The sequence below is a fragment of the Myxocyprinus asiaticus genome, chromosome 30, assembly GCF_019703515.2.
Source record: "Myxocyprinus asiaticus isolate MX2 ecotype Aquarium Trade chromosome 30, UBuf_Myxa_2, whole genome shotgun sequence".
Lineage (NCBI taxonomy): Eukaryota > Metazoa > Chordata > Actinopteri > Cypriniformes > Catostomidae > Myxocyprinus > Myxocyprinus asiaticus.
Window position 1 is genome coordinate 35,274,511 of NC_059373.1, and position 21,627 is coordinate 35,296,137.

The 21,627-nt window shown below is 40.0% G+C and overlaps 1 protein-coding gene across 1 annotated transcript; it reads left to right on the forward strand.

The window, feature by feature from the left end:
• The first annotated feature begins 16,532 nt into the window (after positions 1 to 16,532).
• LOC127420920 (thioredoxin-interacting protein-like) lies at positions 16,533 to 21,400 on the forward strand. The gene is made up of 6 exons (XM_051663534.1): positions 16,533 to 16,995; positions 17,868 to 17,943; positions 18,038 to 18,185; positions 18,839 to 19,198; positions 19,282 to 19,596; positions 20,046 to 21,400. Exons 1-6 carry the CDS (start codon positions 16,740 to 16,742, stop codon positions 20,091 to 20,093), a joined length of 1,203 nt encoding a protein of 400 aa, XP_051519494.1. The 5' UTR covers positions 16,533 to 16,739; the 3' UTR covers positions 20,094 to 21,400.
• Positions 21,401 to 21,627: the final 227 nt, after the last annotated feature.

A 21,627-nucleotide genomic window follows, 5' to 3' on the forward strand; every position in this document is an offset into this window, starting at 1 on the left:
TCAGCTCATCTGCATTTTTTGGTCTCTTGTTTCTCATTTTCCTCTTGACAATACCCCATAGATTCTCTATGGGGTTCAGGTCTGGTGAGTTTGCTGGCCAGTCAAGCACACCAACACCATGGTCATTTAACCAACTTTTGGTGCTTTTGGCAGTGTGGGCAGGTGCCAAATCCTGCTGGAAAATGAAATCAGCATCTTTAAAAAGCTGGTCAGCAGAAGGAAGCATGAAGTGCTCCAAAATTTCTTGGTAAACGGGTGCAGTGACTTTGGTTTTCAAAGAACACAATGGACCAACACCAGCAGATGACATTGCACCCCAAATCATCACAGACTGTGGAAACTTAACACTGGACTTCAGCAACTTGGGCTATGAGCTTCTCCACCCTTCCTCCAGACTCTAGGACCTTGGTTTCCAAATTAAATACAGAACTTGCTTTCATCTGAAAAGAGGACTTTGGACCACTGGGCAACAGTCCAGTTCTTCTTCTCCTTAGCCCAGGTAAGACGCCTCTGACGTTGTCTGTGGTTCAGGAGTGGCTTAACAAGAGGAATATGACAACTGTAGCCAAATTCCTTGACATGTCTGTGTGTGGTGGCTCTTGATGCCTTGACCCCAGCCTCAGTCCATTCCTTGTGAAGTTCACCCAAATTCTTGAATCGATTTGCTTGACAATCATAAGGCTGCGGTTCTCTTGGTTGGTTGTGCATCTTTTTCTTCCACACTTTTTCCTTCCACTTAACTTTCTGTTAACATGCTTGGATACAGCACTCTGTGAACAGCCAGCTTCTTTGGCAATGAATGTTTGTGGTTTACCCTCCTTGTGAAGGGTGTCAGTGATTGTCTTCTGGACAACTGTCAGATCAGCAGTCTTCCCCATGATTGTGTAGCCTAGTGAACCAAACTGAGAGACCATTTTGAAAGCTCAGGAAACCTTTGCAGGTGTTTTGAGTTGATTAGCTGATTGGCATGTCACCATATTCTAATTTTTTGAGATAGTGAATTGGTGGGTTTTTGTTAAAGGTGAGCCAAAATCATCACAATTAAAAGAACCAAAGACTTAAACTACTTCAGTCTGTGTGCATTGAATTTATTTAATACACGAGTTTCACAATTTGAGTTGAATTACTGAAATAAATGAACTTTTCCACGACATTCTAATTTATTGAGATGCACCTGTATATATATATATATATATATATATATATATATATATATATATATATACATATATTTTTTTTGAAAAACACATTATTTGGGTTTTAGCTGCTGACAGGCGAAATCCCCATTTCATTGCCCACTCCTCAGCCTGGTGTATCACTAACTTGACCTTTTTCCAGTGTACAAGATATTCCGTCCTCTCTTCCACACTGCCCCATCATCAGCATAAAGCGATCGTCCCACACTTGGTTCAACCTGCTTAAAGATGATCATTATGTTAAATAAAAGAGGGCTGCATACACTTCCTTGGGGTCGTCGATCTGTCTATGGACGATCGCGGTTTTTCTAAATAAATAAAGCCCACTTGGATGCATTTGGCAGTAAACATCAGCCGTTTAATCATTTCTTTGTGGTAACTCAGCATTTCAGGATGTTTTATCTAGCACATTTATGTGTAATAGTATCTGAGCGAGGCGATTATCAGCACAGTTTTCCCAGTTCACGAGGAGCTGCTCGTACTGTTCAGCTCAAGTCCGAAGAGAAAGTGTTTTAATGTCATTGTTTTCACTATTATAAATATAATACAGACAGTTTAATCTTTATGTTTTATTTACATTGCACTCGCGAGTGGACGCTTCAATCATGTACTCAAACTAGGAGGATATAACTCTACGTTTACAACGTTTTAACCTGTTAATTTCTGTAATCGGATTCTGTGATGGAAACATTTCTTTATTTGTACATTTTTAAATGGATCTTAAATCATACATAGAGATTATATAAAGTACATGAAAGCAATGTGATCATTATCATCGCAAATACTCTAATATAATCTTTACTAAGAATAAAAGTTTATTTTGTGACTTACTGTATACCACTGTCTTGTTCTAATGTTCTTTAATGTGTAAATGTACTCTTGTTTGTATTATTTTCTTGCATTCCTCTAATAAAAAATTACTTGTACTCTGTGAAGTGTTCCCTGCTCACATCCTGTTTAAAATAATAAAACAACATGACATCGTTTTTCTATATTTCATTATCCCTGAGTAATGACTGTAAGGTGAGGTAGGTCTGTTTAGATTAAGTATTTGAGATGAATTGTACATAAAATAGACCATAATAATTCCGTGCTGTGGGCACTGCCATTGAAACAGACTGCAGTGGAAGTTGTTGTACGCTACTAAGCGAAGCTTGGACCACTCTGCGAACACGGAAGTGTGATAAAGGCCCATTGGCAACTGTCACGTAGTGTGGCACCTTGAAAAGGACTTTGTTGTTAGCCTAGAGTTTTCCATTAAAATACTATTAGCGAATTCCAGTTGAAAGTGATCATCCCTATGCCCTACTCACTTCAAAGGACAGATCTCTTGATGTGGGCACTCTAAAGGGAGCACGAAAGTATTGTATGAATGTACCCTTCACTAACAGTCTTCTAAAAGTCTCTTTGTGAAAAAAAAAAAAAAGTTTTCTTACTTTTGTTTGAAATAAACTTTCGAGTGGCCTTCCCACAGTGCCCTTCAAGGGTGCAAAACTGCCGTTTGGAAAACGCCATATATATTTATCCCGAGTGCAAGCTTTTCAGACAGTGGGGAATTTATTGTTTTCATTGTGAGGGACATCCCGTGAAATCGGTGCATTTTGTGTCCCTCATTAACACACGTGTAAACAACAGCTGATGCCAGCTTTTAGGATGTGTTATTATAGGCAATTTTCTCAACACAGCAAAAATCCAATAAATGTATTTATTTTTTTAATGTTTATTTTTTTTTTCATCGTCTTTTTTAATTTTTTATGAGGATGCCTTTTGGCCTGTTCCCAGTTGTGTCTTCAACTTGGGTATTGGCAAATGTGCACATTTTAATTGAAAAATAAAAAATACATGGGGGGAAAAGCTAGTATTAACTATTTACCATCTCTATATAGCCTATGAATTTTTATGTTTTATGGGACATCATATATTTTTTAAGACTTAATGGCTACGTTCACACAGTCGGTGTTTAGGATTGACTACCGTATTTTCTTACAGGGGTGAGTCTTGAAATGTCCCGTTCATACAACATCTTATAGTAGTGGCTTGAACACTGTCTGTATCAAATCAAAATCTCAAATCAAATCCCCTTTATTGTCACTCAACCATATACACAAGTGCAACAGTGGTTGAAAGTCTTGGGTGCAGTATCAAGAAACATAGCAGTCGTGACAGAGATGAGACTTATACCAATCTACAATAAACATCAGATTTACACAACACAATTTACATATCTAATATATGCATAATTACACACAACACAATATACAAATAATAATATACAATGTACAGTATACAATACACACAATATAGAATACACAGTATACAATAAAAATAGTATATATAAAATGTACACTAGGTTGTATTGTGCTGTATTGACATTCAGGCTGTCGGTTAATAGTCAGCTGCCAGTGTGTTGTTAAGAGAGAATATAATTTATGACAGTCTAGTGTGAGATTGATAAGATCAATAAAGTGCAGTGCTGATGTATATGATCGTGAGAGAGCAAGAGTTCAGAAGTCTGATTGCTTGGGGGAAGTAGCAATCATGAAGTCGGCTGGTGCGGGTCCTGATGCTGCGATGCCGCCTGCCTGATGGTAGCAGTGAGAGCAGCACATGGCTCGGGTGGCTAGAGTCTCTGATGATCCTCTGAGCTTTTCCCCCACACCGCCTAGTATATATGTCCTGGAGGGAGGGAAGCTCACCTCCGATGATGTGTCTGGCAGTTCGCACCACCCTTTACAGGGCTTTGCGGTTGTGGGCGGTGCTATTGCCGCACCAGGCGGAGATGCAGCGTCAGGATGCTCTCTACAGTGCAGGTGTAGAACCGTGTGAGGATGTGGCAGTTCATTCCAAACTTCCTCAGCCGTTTCAGGAAGAAGAGGCGCTGATGAGCCTTCTTCACAACGGCCTCAGTGTGAACGGACCATGTGAGTTCCTCAGTGATGTGGACACAAAGGAACTTGAAGCTGTTGACTCTCTCTACCGGTGCTCATTGATGGTGATGGGAGTGTGTTCTCTGTCTTTTCTCCTGAAGTCCACCACAAGCTCCTTTGTCTTGCTGACACTGAGGGAGAGGTTGTGCTCCTGACACCAGCGTGTCAGAGTGTGCACCTCCTCTCTGTAGGCTGTTTCATCATTGTCAGTGATCAGACCTACCACCGTCGTATCGTCAGCAAACTTAATATTGGCATTGGAGCTATGTGTTGCCACACAGACGTGTGTACAGGGAATACAGGAGTGGGCTGAGAACACAGCCCTGCGGGGCTCCAGTGTTGAGGGTCAGTGATGAGGAGATGTTGCTGCTCATTCTAACCACCTGGCGTCTGCTTGACAGGAAGTCCAGTATCCGGCTGCACAGTAAACTGTTTAAGCCCAGAGCCCGGAGTTTCTCATCAAGCTTGGAGGGCACTATGGTGTTGAATGCTGAGCTGTAGTCTACAAACAGCCTTCTCACATATGTGTTCCTTTTTTCCAGGTGGGAGAGAGCAGTGTGTATTGTAGATGCAATGGCATCATCAGTGGAGCGGTTGTTGCGGTAAGCAAACTGCAGTGAGTCCAGTGAGGTAGGCAGCACAGAGCAGATGTTATCTCTGATTAGTCTCTCAAAGCATTTGCTGATGATGGGGGTCAGAGCAACAGGACGCCAGTCATTTAAGCAAGGGATTTTGGATTGCTTTGGAACAGGCACAATGGTGGACGTTTTAAAGCATGTGGGGACTACAGACAAAGAGAGGGAAAGGTTGAAAATGTCCGTAAAAACACCAACCAGTTGGTTCGCGCACGCTCTGTTGACATGGCCCGGAATGCTGTCTGGACCCGCGGCTTTACGGATATTCACCCGTCGGAAGAATCCGGTTACATCTGCTACAGAGACAGAGAGTGAACTAACCTCTGTAACTGCGGCCGCGACAGCTCTCTCCGAGAGGGCGGTGTTATTTCCCTCTTATGAAATCAGTTTTTAAGTGTACATTTTTAAATCAGTGCAGCAATATATCAGTGTGCTTTGTCCCGCGTCCCGCATATCATGAGCAGTATTTACGAATTTGCGGGGGTACTGGAAACTATCGCAGCTACTTCAGGCAGATTAACTATAAATCCATGTAAACAAGTTAAGTGTAAATAAATGCCTTGGTTCTGCTGTTCGAGTGATTGACAACTGGAGTACGAACAGACAGCATTTCTGCACATGCACAGCAAGGTGCGTGAGGCGCGTGCGTGTGAGATGTGCGGGTGCGAGGCGATCTTATGACGAAGAGAGGCTGTTTCCGAAATCGTTCACTCGTTCACTATTTCCTATATAGTGAATGGCAGTTAGTGCACTATATCTCAGCAGTGAGTGAATGAAATGAGTGAGTGAATTCAGACGCTGACGTATACACCGAGTGTCGGAGTTCTGGGGCTGTCACAGAAACAACATTACATATGAACTTTTAAAATACTGGGGCCTTACTTGTTATTCTTATTAAATAATATATTAATACAATAAATCTTCATTCTGTTCATCATTTTTAATATACAGTGGTTTGAAAAAGTGTTTGCCCCCTTCCTGATTTCTTATTTTTTTGCATGTTTGTCACACTTAAATGTTTCAGATCATCAAACAAGTTTAAATATTAGTCAAAGATAACACAAGTAAACACAAAATGCAGTTTTTAAATGAAGGTTGTTATTATTAAGGGAAAACAAAATCCAAATCTACATGGCCCTGTGTGAAAAAGTGTTTGCCCCACCTGTTAAAACATAACTTAACTGTGGTTTATCACACCTGAGTTCAATTTCTCTAGCCACACCCAGGCCTGATTACTGCCACACCTGTTCTCAATCAAGAAATCACTTAAATAGGACCTGCCTGACAAAGTGAAGTAGACCAAAAGATCTTCAAAAGCTAGACATCATGCCGAGATCCAAAGAAATTCAGGAACAAATGAGAAAGAAAGCAATTGAGATCTATCAGTCTGGAAAAGGTTATAAAGCCATTTCTATAGCTTTGGGACTCCAGAGAACCACAGTGAGAGCCATTATCCACAAATGGCGAAAACATGGAACAGTGGTGAACCTTCCCAGGAGTGGCCGGCCGGCCGACCAAAATTACCCCAAGAGCGCAGCGACGACTCATCCAAGAGGTTACAAAAGACCCCACAACAACATCCAAAGAACTGCAGGCCTCACTTGCCTCAGTTAAGGTCAGTGTTCATGACTCCACCATAAGAAAGAGACTGGGCAAAAATGGCCTGCATGGCAGAGTTCCAAGATGAAAACCACTGCTGAACAAAAAGAACATTAAGGCTCGTCTCATTTTTGCCAGAAAACATCTTGATGATCCCCAAGACTTTTGGGAAAATACACTGTGGACTGACGAGACAAAAGTTGAACTTTTTGGAAGGTGTGTGTCCCATTACATCTGGCGTAAAAGTAACACCGCATTTCAGAAAAAGAACATCATACCAACAGTAAAATATGGTGGTGGTAGTGTGATGGTCTGGGGCTGTTTTGCTGCTTCAGGACCTGGAAGAATTGCTGTGATAAATGGAACCATGAATTCTGCTGTCTACCAAAAAATCCTGAAGGAGAATGTCCGGCCATCTGTTCGTGACCTCAAGCTGAAGCGAACTTGGGTTCTGCAGCAGGACAATGATCCAAAACACACCAGCAAGTCCACCTCTGAATGGCTGAAGAAAAACAAAATGAAGACTTTGGAGTGGCCTAGTCAAAGTCCTGACCTGAATCCTATTGAGATGCTGTGGCATGACCTTAAAAAGGCAGTTCATGCTCGAAAACCCTCCAATGTGGCTGAATTACAACAATTCTGCAAAGATGAGTGGGCCAAAATTCCTCCACAGCGCTGTAAAAGACTCATTGCAAGTTATCGCAAATGCTTGATTGCAGTTGTTGCTGCTAAGGGTGGCCCAACCAGTTATTAGGTTTAGGGGGCAAACACTTTTTCAGACAGGGCCATGTAGGTTTGGATTTTGTTTTCCCTTAATAATAACAACCTTCATTTAAAAACTGCATTTTGTGTTTACTTGTGTTATCTTTGACTAATATTTAAACTTGTTTGATGATCTGAAACATTTAAGTGTGACAAACATGCAAAAAAATAAGAAATCAGGAAGGGGGCAAGCACTTTTTCACACCACTGTATACTGTGTTAATATAAAGAGTAAACACATTTGATCAAATAAAGAGTACATTTTAAAATGTATCTGTATGTTTTGCCTCTCTATATGTTATGTTATTTTAATCAAGTAATGATTTGTCAGAAAGTAATTTAATACATTCAGCATGAAAGAAAACACTGCAGGAGTGAAGGAAGCAGTAAACTCCCAGCTCGTACATCTTCCCCGTGGTGGATTGTGGGCAATTAACTGTCATGGAGTGTACATCAAATGTACACTTGAAATTAGAGTGCATTGTGGGTAAGAATAAGTGAACAAAAGTAGGGAACGAATGGCTCACTCAGAATTCAGTCTTACACTGCTACAAAATGGCAGACACTCGAAATAGTGCACTATATAGTGGATGGGGGCAGTTTCAGACACAGCGAATGTTCCATGACCGGGTTGGCGCCCTACACACTAGGCTGCGTACTCTGCATTTAGAGAGTGGCGGTACTGCTGTACAGAACTAATTATCTAAATTCTTTTGACACTGAAAATTGTAACTATACTGAAATTAGAATCCGCGCAGGACTTTAAAAGCTATGAAATAGCGAAAGAAAGCATTAATAAAGCATGATCTTGCTTTGGTTTATATTTCAGCATTATATATAGTGTCCCTGTTAGACATTTTCATGTTTTATCCGTAATAATTACTAGAAATGTTTCCAAGCCTCTCTTTTTGACAAATTCATCCAGATCTGACAAGAGCCCTTAAAGGGATAGTTCACCCAAAAATTAAAATGTTCGTTATTTACTCACCCTTATGTCAGATGTGTATGACTTTCTTTCATCTGCTGAACTCAAATGAAGATTTTTAGAAGAATTTCTCAGCTCTGTAAGTCCATAGAATGCAAGTGAATGGGTGGCAACATTTTAAAGCTAAACAAAATCACATAAATGCAGCATAAAAGTAATCCATAAGACTCCAGTGGTTAAATCAGTATCTTCAGAAGTGATCACCTTCACATTCTTCTTCTTGTGTTTTTGGTGATTCACATTCCCTGCATATTGCACCTTCTGTCTAGCAAAAAATGACAAATATTGATCTGTTTCTCACCCACACCTATCATATCAGAAGATATGGATTTAACTACTGCAGTCTTATGGATTATTTTATGCTGCCTTTATGTGCTTTTTGGAGCATCAACATTTTGGCCAACAGAGCTAAAATATTCTTCTAAAAATCTTAATTTGTGTTCTGCAGAAGAAAAGAAGTCATGCACATCTGGGATGGCATGAGGGTGAGTGAATGATGAGAGAATTTTCATTTTTGGGTGGACTACCCCTTTAAAGTGATAGCTCAGCCATAATTTAATATTCTGTCATCATTTCCCTACCCTCATGTTGTTCCAAACCAGTGTTTGTGCATTATGTGAAACACAAAATATATTAGACAGAATGTTAAGGACTGACAGTCCCTAACATTATATATTATGTTATATATATTTTCAAAATATGGAGAAAAAAAAGGTTCACTGAAAGTAAATAGTGACTCAGGCAAACATTCTGTCTACTTCATGTTGCATGGAAGAAACAAAATCATACAGGTTTGGAACAACATGATGGTGAATGATGACAGCATTTCCATTAATAATAATAATAATTCTGTAATACATGTTAAATGTGTATTATGTAATGGAATATAGGGGAGTTAATGTCTATTATGTCATTTGTGAAAGTTATGAGTTACTCACTACTTGAATACTCTTTTAATTGGATACTTTCTTACTCTTACTCAAGTCATAATTTATGTTAGTACTTTTACTTCTACTTGTGTAATTATTATTTTTTAAAGTAATTGTACTTTTGGGCTACTCTACCCACCTTTGTTTAGGATCACATGACCAGCCAAATACTACTGGCTTAATCTTAGTAACCATCCTGTAATTTGAGATTTTCATTCATATATTAAAGTAATCATGTACATTTCTACAATGGCATCTGAAACTGAAAACTATTGTTTGAATGATGCTGCATGCACCCCACTAGGTGTCAGTATGAGTCCAAGATGACAAACACAAAAGTTACTAAGTGCACATTTAAATTGTTATCCCTGTTACCATGGTTTTCTGAAGAAAACAACTGATAAATATAGCTACAAGCAGCAATGACGGGCCCAAGCACCATGGGTCCATTTCCACCCAGTGGCATCGGAAAACAACGCAAGGTGGACACATGCATTTGGCATTTGACATTATTCTAAACAATTCTGAAGCAATTTGGGTAAATAAATTCAGCAAAAAAAGAAATGTCCTCTCACTTTCAACTGCTTTTATTTTCAGCAAACTTAACATGTGTAAATATCTGTATGAACATAAAAAGATTCAACAACTAAGACATAAACTGAACAAGTTTCACAGACATGTGACTAACATAATTGGAATAATGTGTCCCTGAACAAAGGAGGGGTAAAAATCAAAAGTAACAGTCAGTATCTGGTGTGGCCACCAGCTGCATTTAGTACTACAGTGCATCTCCTCCTCATGGACTGCACCAGATTTGCCAGTTCTTGCTGTGAGATGTTACCCCACTCTTCCATCAAGGCACTTGCAAGTTCTCTGACATTTCTGGGGGGAATGGCCCTAGCCCTCACCCTCCGATCCAACGGGTCCCAGACGTGCTCAATGGGATTGAGATCCGGGCTCTTCGCTGGCCATGGCAGAACACTGACATTCCTGTCTTGCAGGAAATCATGCACAGAATGAGCAGTATGACTGGTGGCATCATCATGCTGGAGGGTCATGTCAGGATGAGCCTGCAGGAAGGGTACCACATGAGGGAGGAGGATGTCTTCCCTGTAACACACAGAGTTGAGATTGCCTGCAATGACAACAAGCTCAGTCCGATGATGCTGTGACACACCGCCCCAGACCATGACGGACCCTCCAACTCCAAACTGATCCCGCTCCAGAGTACAGGCCTCGGTGTAACGCTCGTTCCTTCGAAGATAAACGCAAGTCCGACCATCACTCCTGGTGAGACAAAACCGCGACTCGTCAGTGAAGAGTACTTTTTGCCAGTCCAGTCTGATCCAGCAAAGGTGGGTTTGTGCCCATAGGCGACATTGATGCCGGTGATGTCTGGTAAGGACCTGCCTTACAACAGGCCTACAAGCCCTCAGTCCAGCCTCTCTCAGCCTACTGCAGACAGTCTGAGCACTGATGGAGGTATTGTGCGTTCCTGGCAGTTGTTGTTGCCATCCTGTACCTGTCCCGCATGTGTGATATTCGGATGTACCGATCCTGTGCAGGTGTTGTTACACGTGGTCTGCCACTGCGAGGACGATCAGCTGTCCTTCCTGTCTCCCTGTAGAGGTGTCTTAGGTGTCTCACAGTACGGACAGTGCAATTTATTGCCCTGGTCACATCTGCAGTTCTCATGCCTCCATGCAGCATGCCTAAGACATGTTCATGCAGATGAGCAGGGACCCTGGGCATCTTTCTTTTGGTGTATTTCAGAGAAAGGTCTCTTTAGTGTTCTAAGTTTTTTATAACTGTGACCTTAATTGCCTGCTGTCTGTAAGCTGTTAGTGTCTTAATGACCGTTCCACTGGTGCATGTTCATTAATTGTTTATGGTTCATTGAACAACCATGGAAAACATTGTTTAAACACTTTACAATAAAGATCTGTTAAGTTATTTGGATTTTTACAAAATTATCTTTAAAATACAGTGTCCTGAAAAAGGGACGTTTCTGTTTTGCTGAGTTTATAAGAGAGCTATTTTAAAGTCTGTTGTAAGAGCCACACTTCCTGCTGCCAGGTGGTAGCGCTATAACCATAACCCAAAATAGTCACATCCATGTGATTAGCCCCCAGGACTAAACATACATCTCAATTTTGATCTAAATCACACATTGCAAACAGAAGATGTGACACTTCCTGTTTTCCCATTTTTCACCATTAATTTAATGCCTTGCCATGGCAACACCATTCAATATATCAAAAATTAGTTCATAATTTAGCATCTTCAATGTCTTGGCATAATGTGGTGACAGTATCATTAATCCCCTAGTAGGAGTATTTAAAAGTTCAGAGACTGCAATATTTAAAAAATCCAAAATGGCTGACTTCCTGTTAGGCAGACCTGATGACTATAATTATGAAAGTTGTCCAGCTTGATGAGATCTATATATGTACCAATTTTGGTGATTGTAGATAAAAATGGGGGTGCTACAGAGGCCTCCTTACATGCCCATTTTCAAGGGGATGCTACAGAGCCTCCCCTGCACCCCGCCACCCCCCCGCCTGCAACTTTACCCTACTCTAGTGGCTGAGGACTATGGTGTGTGCAAAATTTCAAGAGTTTCCACGCATGTAAATTACCCCAAAAGCACCAAAACCTTGAAAGAATAATAACAATAATAATCCTTAGAAGAACAATTGAATTTAATGAAATTAAAAAGTGGATATTTGTAGAAATATCAGCATTTTATTACTTTTTCTAATAAACACCTATTAGTGTCATGACCTAGAGCATAAGTCTATTAATGGCTAAATGAACTGTAATATCTGTCAAACCTGATACTTTTTAAAAAACTAAACTTTTTAAACTGCTAAAATGTACATATTAATGGAGAAGTAATGAGATGACCCTGCAAGAGGGTCCCCCTGATCTCGGGATAACAACTACAGTAAACAACACCCCGAACAATTCAGCTGTGATATTGAGAAAAATTAAGAGAAACTCAAGAGTTATTTATTTTCAATATTTAAGTGTTTTTATACTATAAATCTCCACCTTTGACCAGCCCCGGCCAGTAGGTGGCGATATGCACGAATAATACGAATTGCCAAAAAAACTAAAGAAGAATGTGGAAGTAAAAGTGGAGATGTATAGTAAAAATATTTTAGAAGATCTTTAAAGGGATAGTTCATCGTTCAGAAAATCGCTCATCATTTACTCACCCTCAGGCTATCCCATATGTGTATGACTTTCTTTTCCTTCTTCTGCTGAACACAAATTGTACGAATTGCCAAAAAACTAAAGAAGAATGTGGAAGTAAAAGTGGAGATGTATAGTAAAAATATTTTAGAAGATCTTTAAAGGGATAGTTCATCGTTCAGAAAATCGCTCATCATTTACTCACCCTCAGGCTATCCCATATGCGTATGACTTTCTTTTCCTTCTTCTGCTGAACACAAATTGTACGAATTGCCAAAAAACTAAAGAAGAATGTGGAAGTAAAAGTGGAGATGTATAGTAAAAATATTTTAGAAGATCTTTAAAGGGATAGTTCATCGTTCAGAAAATCGCTCATCATTTACTCACCCTCAGGCTATCCCATATGCGTATGACTTTCTTTTCCTTCTTCTGCTGAACACAAATTGTGTTCAGTAGAAGGAAAAGAAAGTCATACACATATGGGATGGCCTGAGGGTGAGTAAATGAAGGACGAACTATCCCTTTAAAGACCTTCTAAAATATTCAAAGGTGTACATTCTACTGTCTGTCGCTAGAGGGCGTTAGTCTCCTCTCATTGACAAAGTGAAACTACATGCCACAAACACACTGAAAATACATATCATCAATTGATGGTGTCGAAACACAATAGTGGGCTATTTTTAATGATGAATGTACTGTTGAAGTCAGAAGTTTACATTATTTAGGTTGAAGTCATTAAAACTAATTTTTTAACCACTCCACAGATTTAATATTAGCCAACTATAGTTTTGGCAAGTTGTTTAGGACATCTACTTTGTGTATGACACAAGTAATTCTTCCAACAATTGTTTACAGACAGATTGTTTCACTTTTAATTGACTATATCACAATTCCAGTGGGTCAGAAGTTTACAAACACTAAGTTAACTGTGCCTTTAAACAACAAGGAAAAATCCAGAAAACGATATCAAGCCTTTAGGCAATTAGCCAATTAGCATCTGATAGGCTAATTGGCTAACTGGAGTCGAATGGAGGTGTACCTGTGGATGTTTTTTTAAGGTCTACCTTCAATTACCTACCTCAGTGCCTCTTTGCTTGACATCATTGGAAAATCAAAAGAAATCAGCCGAGACCTCAGAAAAAAAAAATTGTGGACCTCCACAAGTCTGATTCATCCTTGGGAGCAATTTCCAAATGCCTGAAGGTACCACATTCATCTGTACAAACAATTGTACACAAGTATAAACACCATGGGACCACGCAGCCATCATACTGCTCAGGAAGGAGACGCATTCTGTCTCCTACAGATGAACGTAGTTTGGTGCGAAAAGTGCAAATCAATCCCAGAACAACAGCAAAGGACCTTGTGAAGATGCTGGAGGAAACAGGTAGACAAGTATCTATATCCACAGTAAAACAAGTTCTATATCAACATAACCTGAAAGGCTGCTCAGCAAGGAAGAAGCCACTGCTCCAAAACCAGCCATAAAAATGCCAGACTACAGTTTGCAAGTGCACATGGGACAAAGATCTTACTTTTTGGAGAAATGTCCTCTGGTCTAAAGAAACAAAAAATTTAACTGTTTGGCCATAAGGGTAAGGCTTGCAAGCCGAAGAATACAATCCCAACTGTGAAGCATGGGGGTGGCAGCATCATGTTGTGGGGGTGCTTTGCTGCAGGAGGGACTGGTGCACTTCATAAAATAGATGGCATCATGAGGAAGGAAAATTATGTGGATATATTGAAGCAACATCTCAAGACATCAGCCAGGAAGTTAAAATTCGGTCGCAAATGGGTCTTCCAAATGGACAGTGACCCCAAGCATACCTCCAAAGTTGTGGCAAAATGGCTTAAGGACAAACAAAGTCAAGGTATTGGAGTGGCCATCACTAAGAAAATTTGTGGGCAGAACTGAAAAAGCATGTGCGAGCAAGGAGGCCTACAAACCTGACTAAGGTAAACTTCTGACTTCAACTGTATGTTTACAACTTACCACAGTAGGAATTTATTTTCCTCTGATTTATAGCTTTTCTTTTGTGGAAGCCAAGTAAATATATACACTGGCGGCTAAAAGTTTGGAATAATGTACAGATTTTGCTCTTATGGAAAGAAATTGGAACTTTTATTCACCAAAGTGACATTCTACTGATCACAGTGTATAGTCAAGACATTAATAACATGAAAAATTAATATTACAATTTGAAAAACTTCTTAAACTACTTCAAAGAGTTCTCATCAAAAAATCCTCCATGTGCAGCAATGACAGCTTTGCAGATCCTTGACATTCTAGCTGTCAGTTTGTCCAGATACTCAGGTGACATTTCACCCCACACTTCCTGTAGCACTTGACATAGATGTGGCTGTCTTGTCGGGCACTTCTCACACACCTTACAGTCTAGATGATCCCACAAAAGATCAATGGGGTTAAGATCCATACCACTCTTTTCCAATTATCTGTTGTCCAATGTCTGTGTTTCTTTGCCCACTCTAACCTTTTCTTTTTGTTTTTCTGTTTCAAAAGTGGCTTTTTCTTTGTAATTCTTCCCATAAGGCCTGCACCCCTGAGTCTTCTCTTTACTGTTGTACATGAAACTGGTGTTGAGCGGGTAGAATTCAATGAAGCTGTCAGCTGAGGACATGTGAGGCATCTATTTCTCAAACTAGAGACTCTGATGTACTTATCCTCTTGTTTAGTTGTACATCTGGCCTTCCACATCTCTTTCTGTCCTTGCTAGAGCCAGTTGTCATTTATCTTTGAAGACTGTAGTGTACACCTTTGTATGAAATCTTCAGTTTTGTATAACCTTCATTCCTCACAACAATGATTGACTGATGAGTTTCTAGAGAAAGCTGTTTCTTTTTTTTTTGTTGCCATTTTTGACATAATATTGACCTCAAGACATGCCAGTCTATTGCATACTGTGGCAACTCAAAAACAAACACAAAGACAATGTTAAGCTTAATTTAATGAACCAAATAGCTTTCAGCAGTGTTTGATATAATGGCAAGTGATTTTCTAGTATCAAATTAGCAATTTAGCATGATTACTCAAGGATAAGGTGTTGGAGTGATGGCTGCTGGAAATGGGGCCTGTCTAGATTTCATCAAAAAATATTTTTTTCAAATAGTGATGGTGCTGTTTTTTACTCTGTGATCAGCTGAATGCCACTTTGGTGAATTAAAGTACCAATTTCTTTCCGAGGCAGCACTCACCCTTTCAGTCACAGCACATGTTCAAAGAGGGAGCAGTGCTTTCCTGAGGTAATGACAGAAAACAGCATCTGGAGTTATTCACACTAAGAAATGACAAACCTAGACGTGACATGTATTATAATGGACTTGTGTGACCATTTTTACAGGTTTGTTTAAATTTTGGTGTTAAAACATTGATAATGATCTTTAATCCTCGTTAATAAATGATACCCTCATGAAAACTACCCATGGATTTACTGTAGTAATATTGTATTAACCATGACTAGTAACCACGACTGTAATAATCATGTTTATTTTGTTTTTTTCTTTGCAGTAACCATGGTTTTGATACAGCATTTGATTGTATCCATATTGTAACTTGGCTTTAGTAATAGTAACCATATAATAATATCTATGGTTAATTTTGTGGTTTTATATGTTGCTTATACTAACTAATTTTTAAAGGCAAACAAAACAGCCTAATGCCTCTGCTTAGGCCTATAAATATATATAAAAAATATTAAGTAATAATTTAAGTTACTAATTTTATCCAAAGAATTCGTAAAAATTCAATTCATTAGAGGTATCGGTATTGGTACTGATATCGGCGATACTGGCCTAAAAGTACTTGGTATCGGATCGAAAAGAAAATAATTAGCTCTCCAGCAGAGGCACCACTTTCCTTCAACACACCCACATTTAAAAAGAGATGCTGTAATTACCCCCTCTTCCTCCTTCTGCCCAGCCTGAACATCATGTTCCACATTAATGTACTCAAAATGTACGCGTTGCACGTAGCACACAATAAGTTTTGGGGACGCAATCTCATTGGCTCTCCAAATTGTCGGGCATGCCTGTACAACACCCCACACCTCGGTCATGCCTCTTCGGCAGCTCCTCCTCCTCTTGCGACTCCTCCCTTCTTGCAGCTACTGCGCACTCGCTCGGCGCTCTCAGCCACGAGGTGTCCACGCGCCGCTTCTGAGCGCTGATTGGTCGGTGACGACACAATCACCTAATTTCGACCAATGGGAGCGCTGTGCATGCGCTGAGCCATGAGCTGAGCCTGCTCATGAACAGCTGAAATGGTAAACAACTCCAGTGAGTCCCTATCTGGCAGAAGCGTCGGAGTATAAAACCCTAGCCTAGTATACACAGCTTCTATTCTAAACATAATTTGCTGCAATTCCAATACGACCAAGGGTTTATTCATTTAAACCAAATATCTGATGCATTTTGAAGGGTTACTGAAGATCTGGCTGACTTGACCAAGTTTTAGTCGTAGCAAAGTCTTCCTTTCTTTGAAAGCTTCAACGATGGTGGCGATGTCGAAAAGACTGAAGATGTTCGAGATCGTTTTTAACGATCCTACCAAGACTTTCTACTGCAGTGGAGATAAAGTGGCTGGGAAGATCGTGGTGGAGGTGTCGGAGGTGACCAGGGTGACGGCCATGAGGGTGCTCGGAGTCGGATGCGCCAAAGTGGAGTACGTAAAAGGCAAACAGAGATGCCGTGAAGAAGTTGACTATCTGAAGTATGATGAAGTAGTCCACCTGGATGACCATCCTGAAGGTGAGTTCAAATGGTATACCTCTTATCTGGTAGATGCATGCGCAGAGATGCTGATGCTGGAATGTTTGTATTGGCGTGTCCATAAACTTTTTTTTTTGTTCTTCAAGATTTTATGTTTAAATGTAGGCTATATGAATGCATGAAGAAAAGTGTGTATCTTTACTTTTAGCTGTTGCTCTACAACCTTGCCCTTTTAGTGTCTAATTGTTTGGCTTCACTAGTGCATTTCAAATGGTCCTTAAGTGTGAAAATATTTTTGAATCAGCAAAAGGCTGTTTAACATGGTTTTAGATGGAGTCACACTACAGCACGTCAATTTCCCAACAGTATTTCAAGTCAGCCACTTAAAAAGACTCAATGATGCCAATGAATCTCATTTCAGAACTGTTACATATAAGTAATGCTACAGACATTATTTGTAGAGACAGACCGATAATCGGTTTGAACGATATTTTTAACCGATATTTACACTTTTCCACTTAATTGGTTATCTGTTCTTTAATATTGGGTTTAATGAAAGTGAGACACAAAAGACCTTATGTTTAACATTAAATACTAATTAAGTATGGGGCTTTAAACGAGTGAATATTGAAACTAAAACTAGGAAAATTAATTATTTGTAGACTGTGCGCAATATTAATTTTCTAAAGCAGTTCACTGGAAGTTGGTGATAAATTACTAAGTGATTAATGCACATAAAAGCAGACGTAAACAAAGAATTAAAAATCGGTTATATGCATATCAGTTATCGGACACTAAGACACTAAAACATTAAAATAATCGGTAATGTATCGGTCATTAAAAACCAGTATCGGTCGATCTCTAATTATTTTTTTCTCCGTAACTAATACAGTTATCTTTGCCTTTCACAGACACAGATGGTTCAGCCATGCTCCATCCAGGCAACAAGTATGAATACTCATTTGGCTTTGAGCTGCCTCAACAAGGGTGAGTTTCCCCATTGACGTACTTAAGTGACTCATTTCCTCATTCCATCTGAAGTCATTTAAGCAGATTGATACAATTACTATTTTCCCAACAGGCAACTGGTGTCTTCCTACAAGGGGAAGTTCGGGTATGTTCAGTACTTCGTGAAGGCTCTGATGGAAAGACCCTCTCAGCCCGCCCTGGAGTGCAGGAAACACTTTGAGGTTGAAGAACCCCTGGATGTGAATACACCAGACTTGCTGGTGAGTTTCCAGACTTTCAGAGCTGTAGGCCTCAGATCACGCCTTTGAATTGGGCTTTCCGATGGATTAGGCGTATCTCTATATAAAGGACGTAGAAGATTTGAAGTCCCAATGATGTTCTGTTCATTGACTTCCATTAATAGCTCCTGTAAACATTGAAATGAAAGCTAATTTTTTTTTAACTCTACTGATAAACCGAAAGAAACCTTTCTGATTATAAGCTCCAAGTAAAGCCCAGAGTATACTTCGGTATTGGCGTGAATACTTAATGTATGTGTACAGTTGAGTGCTAGCCTTTCAAATACTTAATTTGACTGTAAGCGCATACACAGACGGTAAGCGCTTGTGCGACGATTGAATGAGGTACTAGACTATTTCTCTTCAGGAGGTTAGACCCATAAACATGTATTTGTGCAAATAATTCCAAGTGCATGCACATCCTGGGCGTTTAGAGTATGCACAGTTAAAAAAATTGGGCTGCATGCGTTCAATGCTTGAGCACTTTGCTGATGACGAAATTTGCATCAATCATCCTGTTTGCAGACGTCTAGCATTCGCGTCTGATCGAAGTATACATTGGGCTTCAGTCTTACATGTGTTTTCATGAAGCTGGAGTGCAAGTTGTTCATTTGTATTTTTCCATCCATCCACAGTCACCAACTGGAGGCATGAAGGAGAAGAAAGTCACCTGCATGTTCATCCCTGATGGCCAGGTGTCTCTGAACGCCAAGATTGACCGCCGTGGCTTCTGCGAGGGGGAGGAGATCTGCATCGATGCTAAATTTGAGAACACCTGCTCCCGCATTGTGGTACCCAAAGCGGCCATCGTCGCCAAGCAAACCTACCAGGCCAATGGCCACACTAAGGTCTTCAGGCAGAAGCTCTCCTCAGTGCGCGGCAACCACATCATCTCAGGCATGTGCGACGCCTGGCAGGGGAAGAGCATCCGGGTGCCCAAGATCAAGCCCTCCATTTTGGGCTGCAACATTATCAGAGTGGAATATGTGCTCTTGGTGAGTGTTTGGCTGGTTGCGTTGTGCAGTTAGCATATGAAATGGCTGCTTCATTTAAACTTTTTATTTATCATTATCAACAGATTTACATGCACATCCCCGGCAGCGATAAGTTGGTTCTGGAGCTGCCACTCGTCATTGGCACCGTGCCCTACAATGGTTTCGGTAGCCGGACCAACAGCATGAGCAGTCAGGATGGTTCTGTCAGCACGTCATCGGCTAGTTGGGTGTCCTTGCGGATGCCATCATCCGCCCTACCCAGCTTCTGCGATGTCACACACAACTGCAGCATGGACCAGCCTCTTACGCCCCTGCTGGATGACTATGATGGTGGAGACAGTCCCATCTTCATGAACGCACCCCAATTCCATTTCCCCCCGCTACCTGCCTGTTCTGAGGTAAGTGTAATTGTATAATGCACTATCGGTCAGAAGTTTTGGACACACTTTCTGATTCTTAATTTGAAAACATTTTCCACATTTTAGTATAGTAAAGTCATCTAAACTTTGGAAGTATAGGAATTAAAACCATCTGTGTACAGGTGCTTCATCCTGAGATGCATTTTAAACAGTATTGAAGGAGTTTCCATTAGTGCAGGACACTTGGTGGCTGCTTTTCCTTCACTATCTGGTCCAACTCATCCATTAAAAAAAAAAACTCATGCAGTTTTGTAAAGAGTCATTCGTAGACAAAACTTGAATTTTTCTATAAAACAAGATCATGAAAGGTTTTTTAAGATCATGAAAGTCAAGTGTGTCCAGAAATTTGTCATGTCTGTTGTTATTGAATAGCAGTTTAAAATGTCATCAAACAGTGTATTCTAATTTCTCGTTCTTTTGTCATTAAGGTGGAGGAAGAGTTAAACGGCAATGCTCGTATGCTTCCTGTCTGTTGAACTGACCCAGCGGAGCTCGAACCGAACTGTTACCCATTATAAAGGGGCTTCTATTCCACTCTAAGCACTTGAGGCTTTCATCTTGCTGGTCTGTGAAGTGTCGTATGGATGCCTGACAGTGGAGGGAGAGGACTTTTGGGCCAAGCGAACCACTGCAAGAAGAGCTAGTCGAAGTTTCGTGGAGGAACTGAAATATGAGCACTCTTTTGTGCCTGCATTACTGACAGCCTCTTACATCATGCACGTTTTTCTATCGTACTGATTCTCTTTCAGGGCCTGAAAGAGGGCACAAGGGCTGTTTGGCATGCTGTATTTTCCAGTGTATGAACTGCTTAATCTTAACTTGAGATTACTGCTGAGGCGCAAGGCGATTGTACCGCATTATAGCCATATGAGCACACCAAGACTTTACATGACCAACATTATGGACTTTCCAATCATCCCCAATATAACATTCATTAGCATTTAGCTATTTGATTGTGTTCACTTTTCATAATGTTCGTTACCATTCCATTAACAATACTATTTTTTGGAGGATAAGAGATTTCAGTTGTGGAAACATTCTTCAATTTATTCGTTTTTCTGTTGGTCATGCATCAATTTAATCAGATGTGCTAAGCCAGGGACATTTTATTTTATGTTACTGAAATGTAAAGCAATTTTGTATATCATTATTTTCATTAAGGTATCAAGGGAAATCATGCAGTGTCAGCATATAATGTTTCAGTGTTTATCTGTTTTAATGCACTTTTATTGGATGTAAGTTGTGTCTAACTACTCGCAGGGAGATTTCCTATGTTCCTTTGTTTTGTTTTTCGCTTGTCTTCTAAAATTGCTCTTATGTTGGATCTATTATGAGGTATTAGGTGTTACAAAACTCGACTCAAGACTCTGCACTGCATTGCCTTCAAAACCTTGTACTAGAAAGGGCTCTGTTGATTGTTTTCTCTTCCACTGTGGACTTAAACATTAGGCCAAAATATAACCAGACACTTCCAAGTGCCAAAATGGGGTTTGGGCCCTGACCACGTTTATTTGCGAGACCAGAAGCTACACTGTGTGTAGACGTATCCTGAAGACATTTTGATTTTAATGAACAATTCACTTATGGAGAACTTCCTGAACCATGTGTGTGTGTGTGTGCGTGTGTTGTTTCGTTGCTCATAGAGTATAAGATGATTGTTATTGTAAAATATGTGACAGTGCAAATTTTCAAATGATCCATTTTGTAAGTTAAAGGCGTGTTGTTTTTTGTATGAGGGTTCATTTTCACTAAGAAAAAATTAAATGTTATTGCCTTTTCTGCATCCTTTTGTTCATTCAATGTATACTCTGTCTAAACCACAAGTCATAACCACAAATTAACATTTCAAGTTGTTGGAGACTCTTTATTAAAGAATATTCTGGGTTCAGTACAAGTTAAGCTCAATCAACAGCATTTGTGGCATAATATTGATTACCACAAAAATGTATTTTGACTCGTACATCATTTAAAAAAAAAAAAAATAAGTTAGGCACTTACAATGGAAGTGAA

Coding starts and splice junctions, on each gene's coding strand:
- LOC127420920 (XM_051663534.1), top strand. CDS start 16,740: ATGGTGGCGATGTCGAAAAGACTGAAGATGTTCGAGATCGTTTTTAAC. Junction 16,996..17,867: donor CCTGGATGACCATCCTGAAG/GTGAGTTCAAAT, acceptor TGCCTTTCACAG/ACACAGATGGTTCAGCCATG. Junction 17,944..18,037: donor TTTGAGCTGCCTCAACAAGG/GTGAGTTTCCCC, acceptor TTTTCCCAACAG/GCAACTGGTGTCTTCCTACA.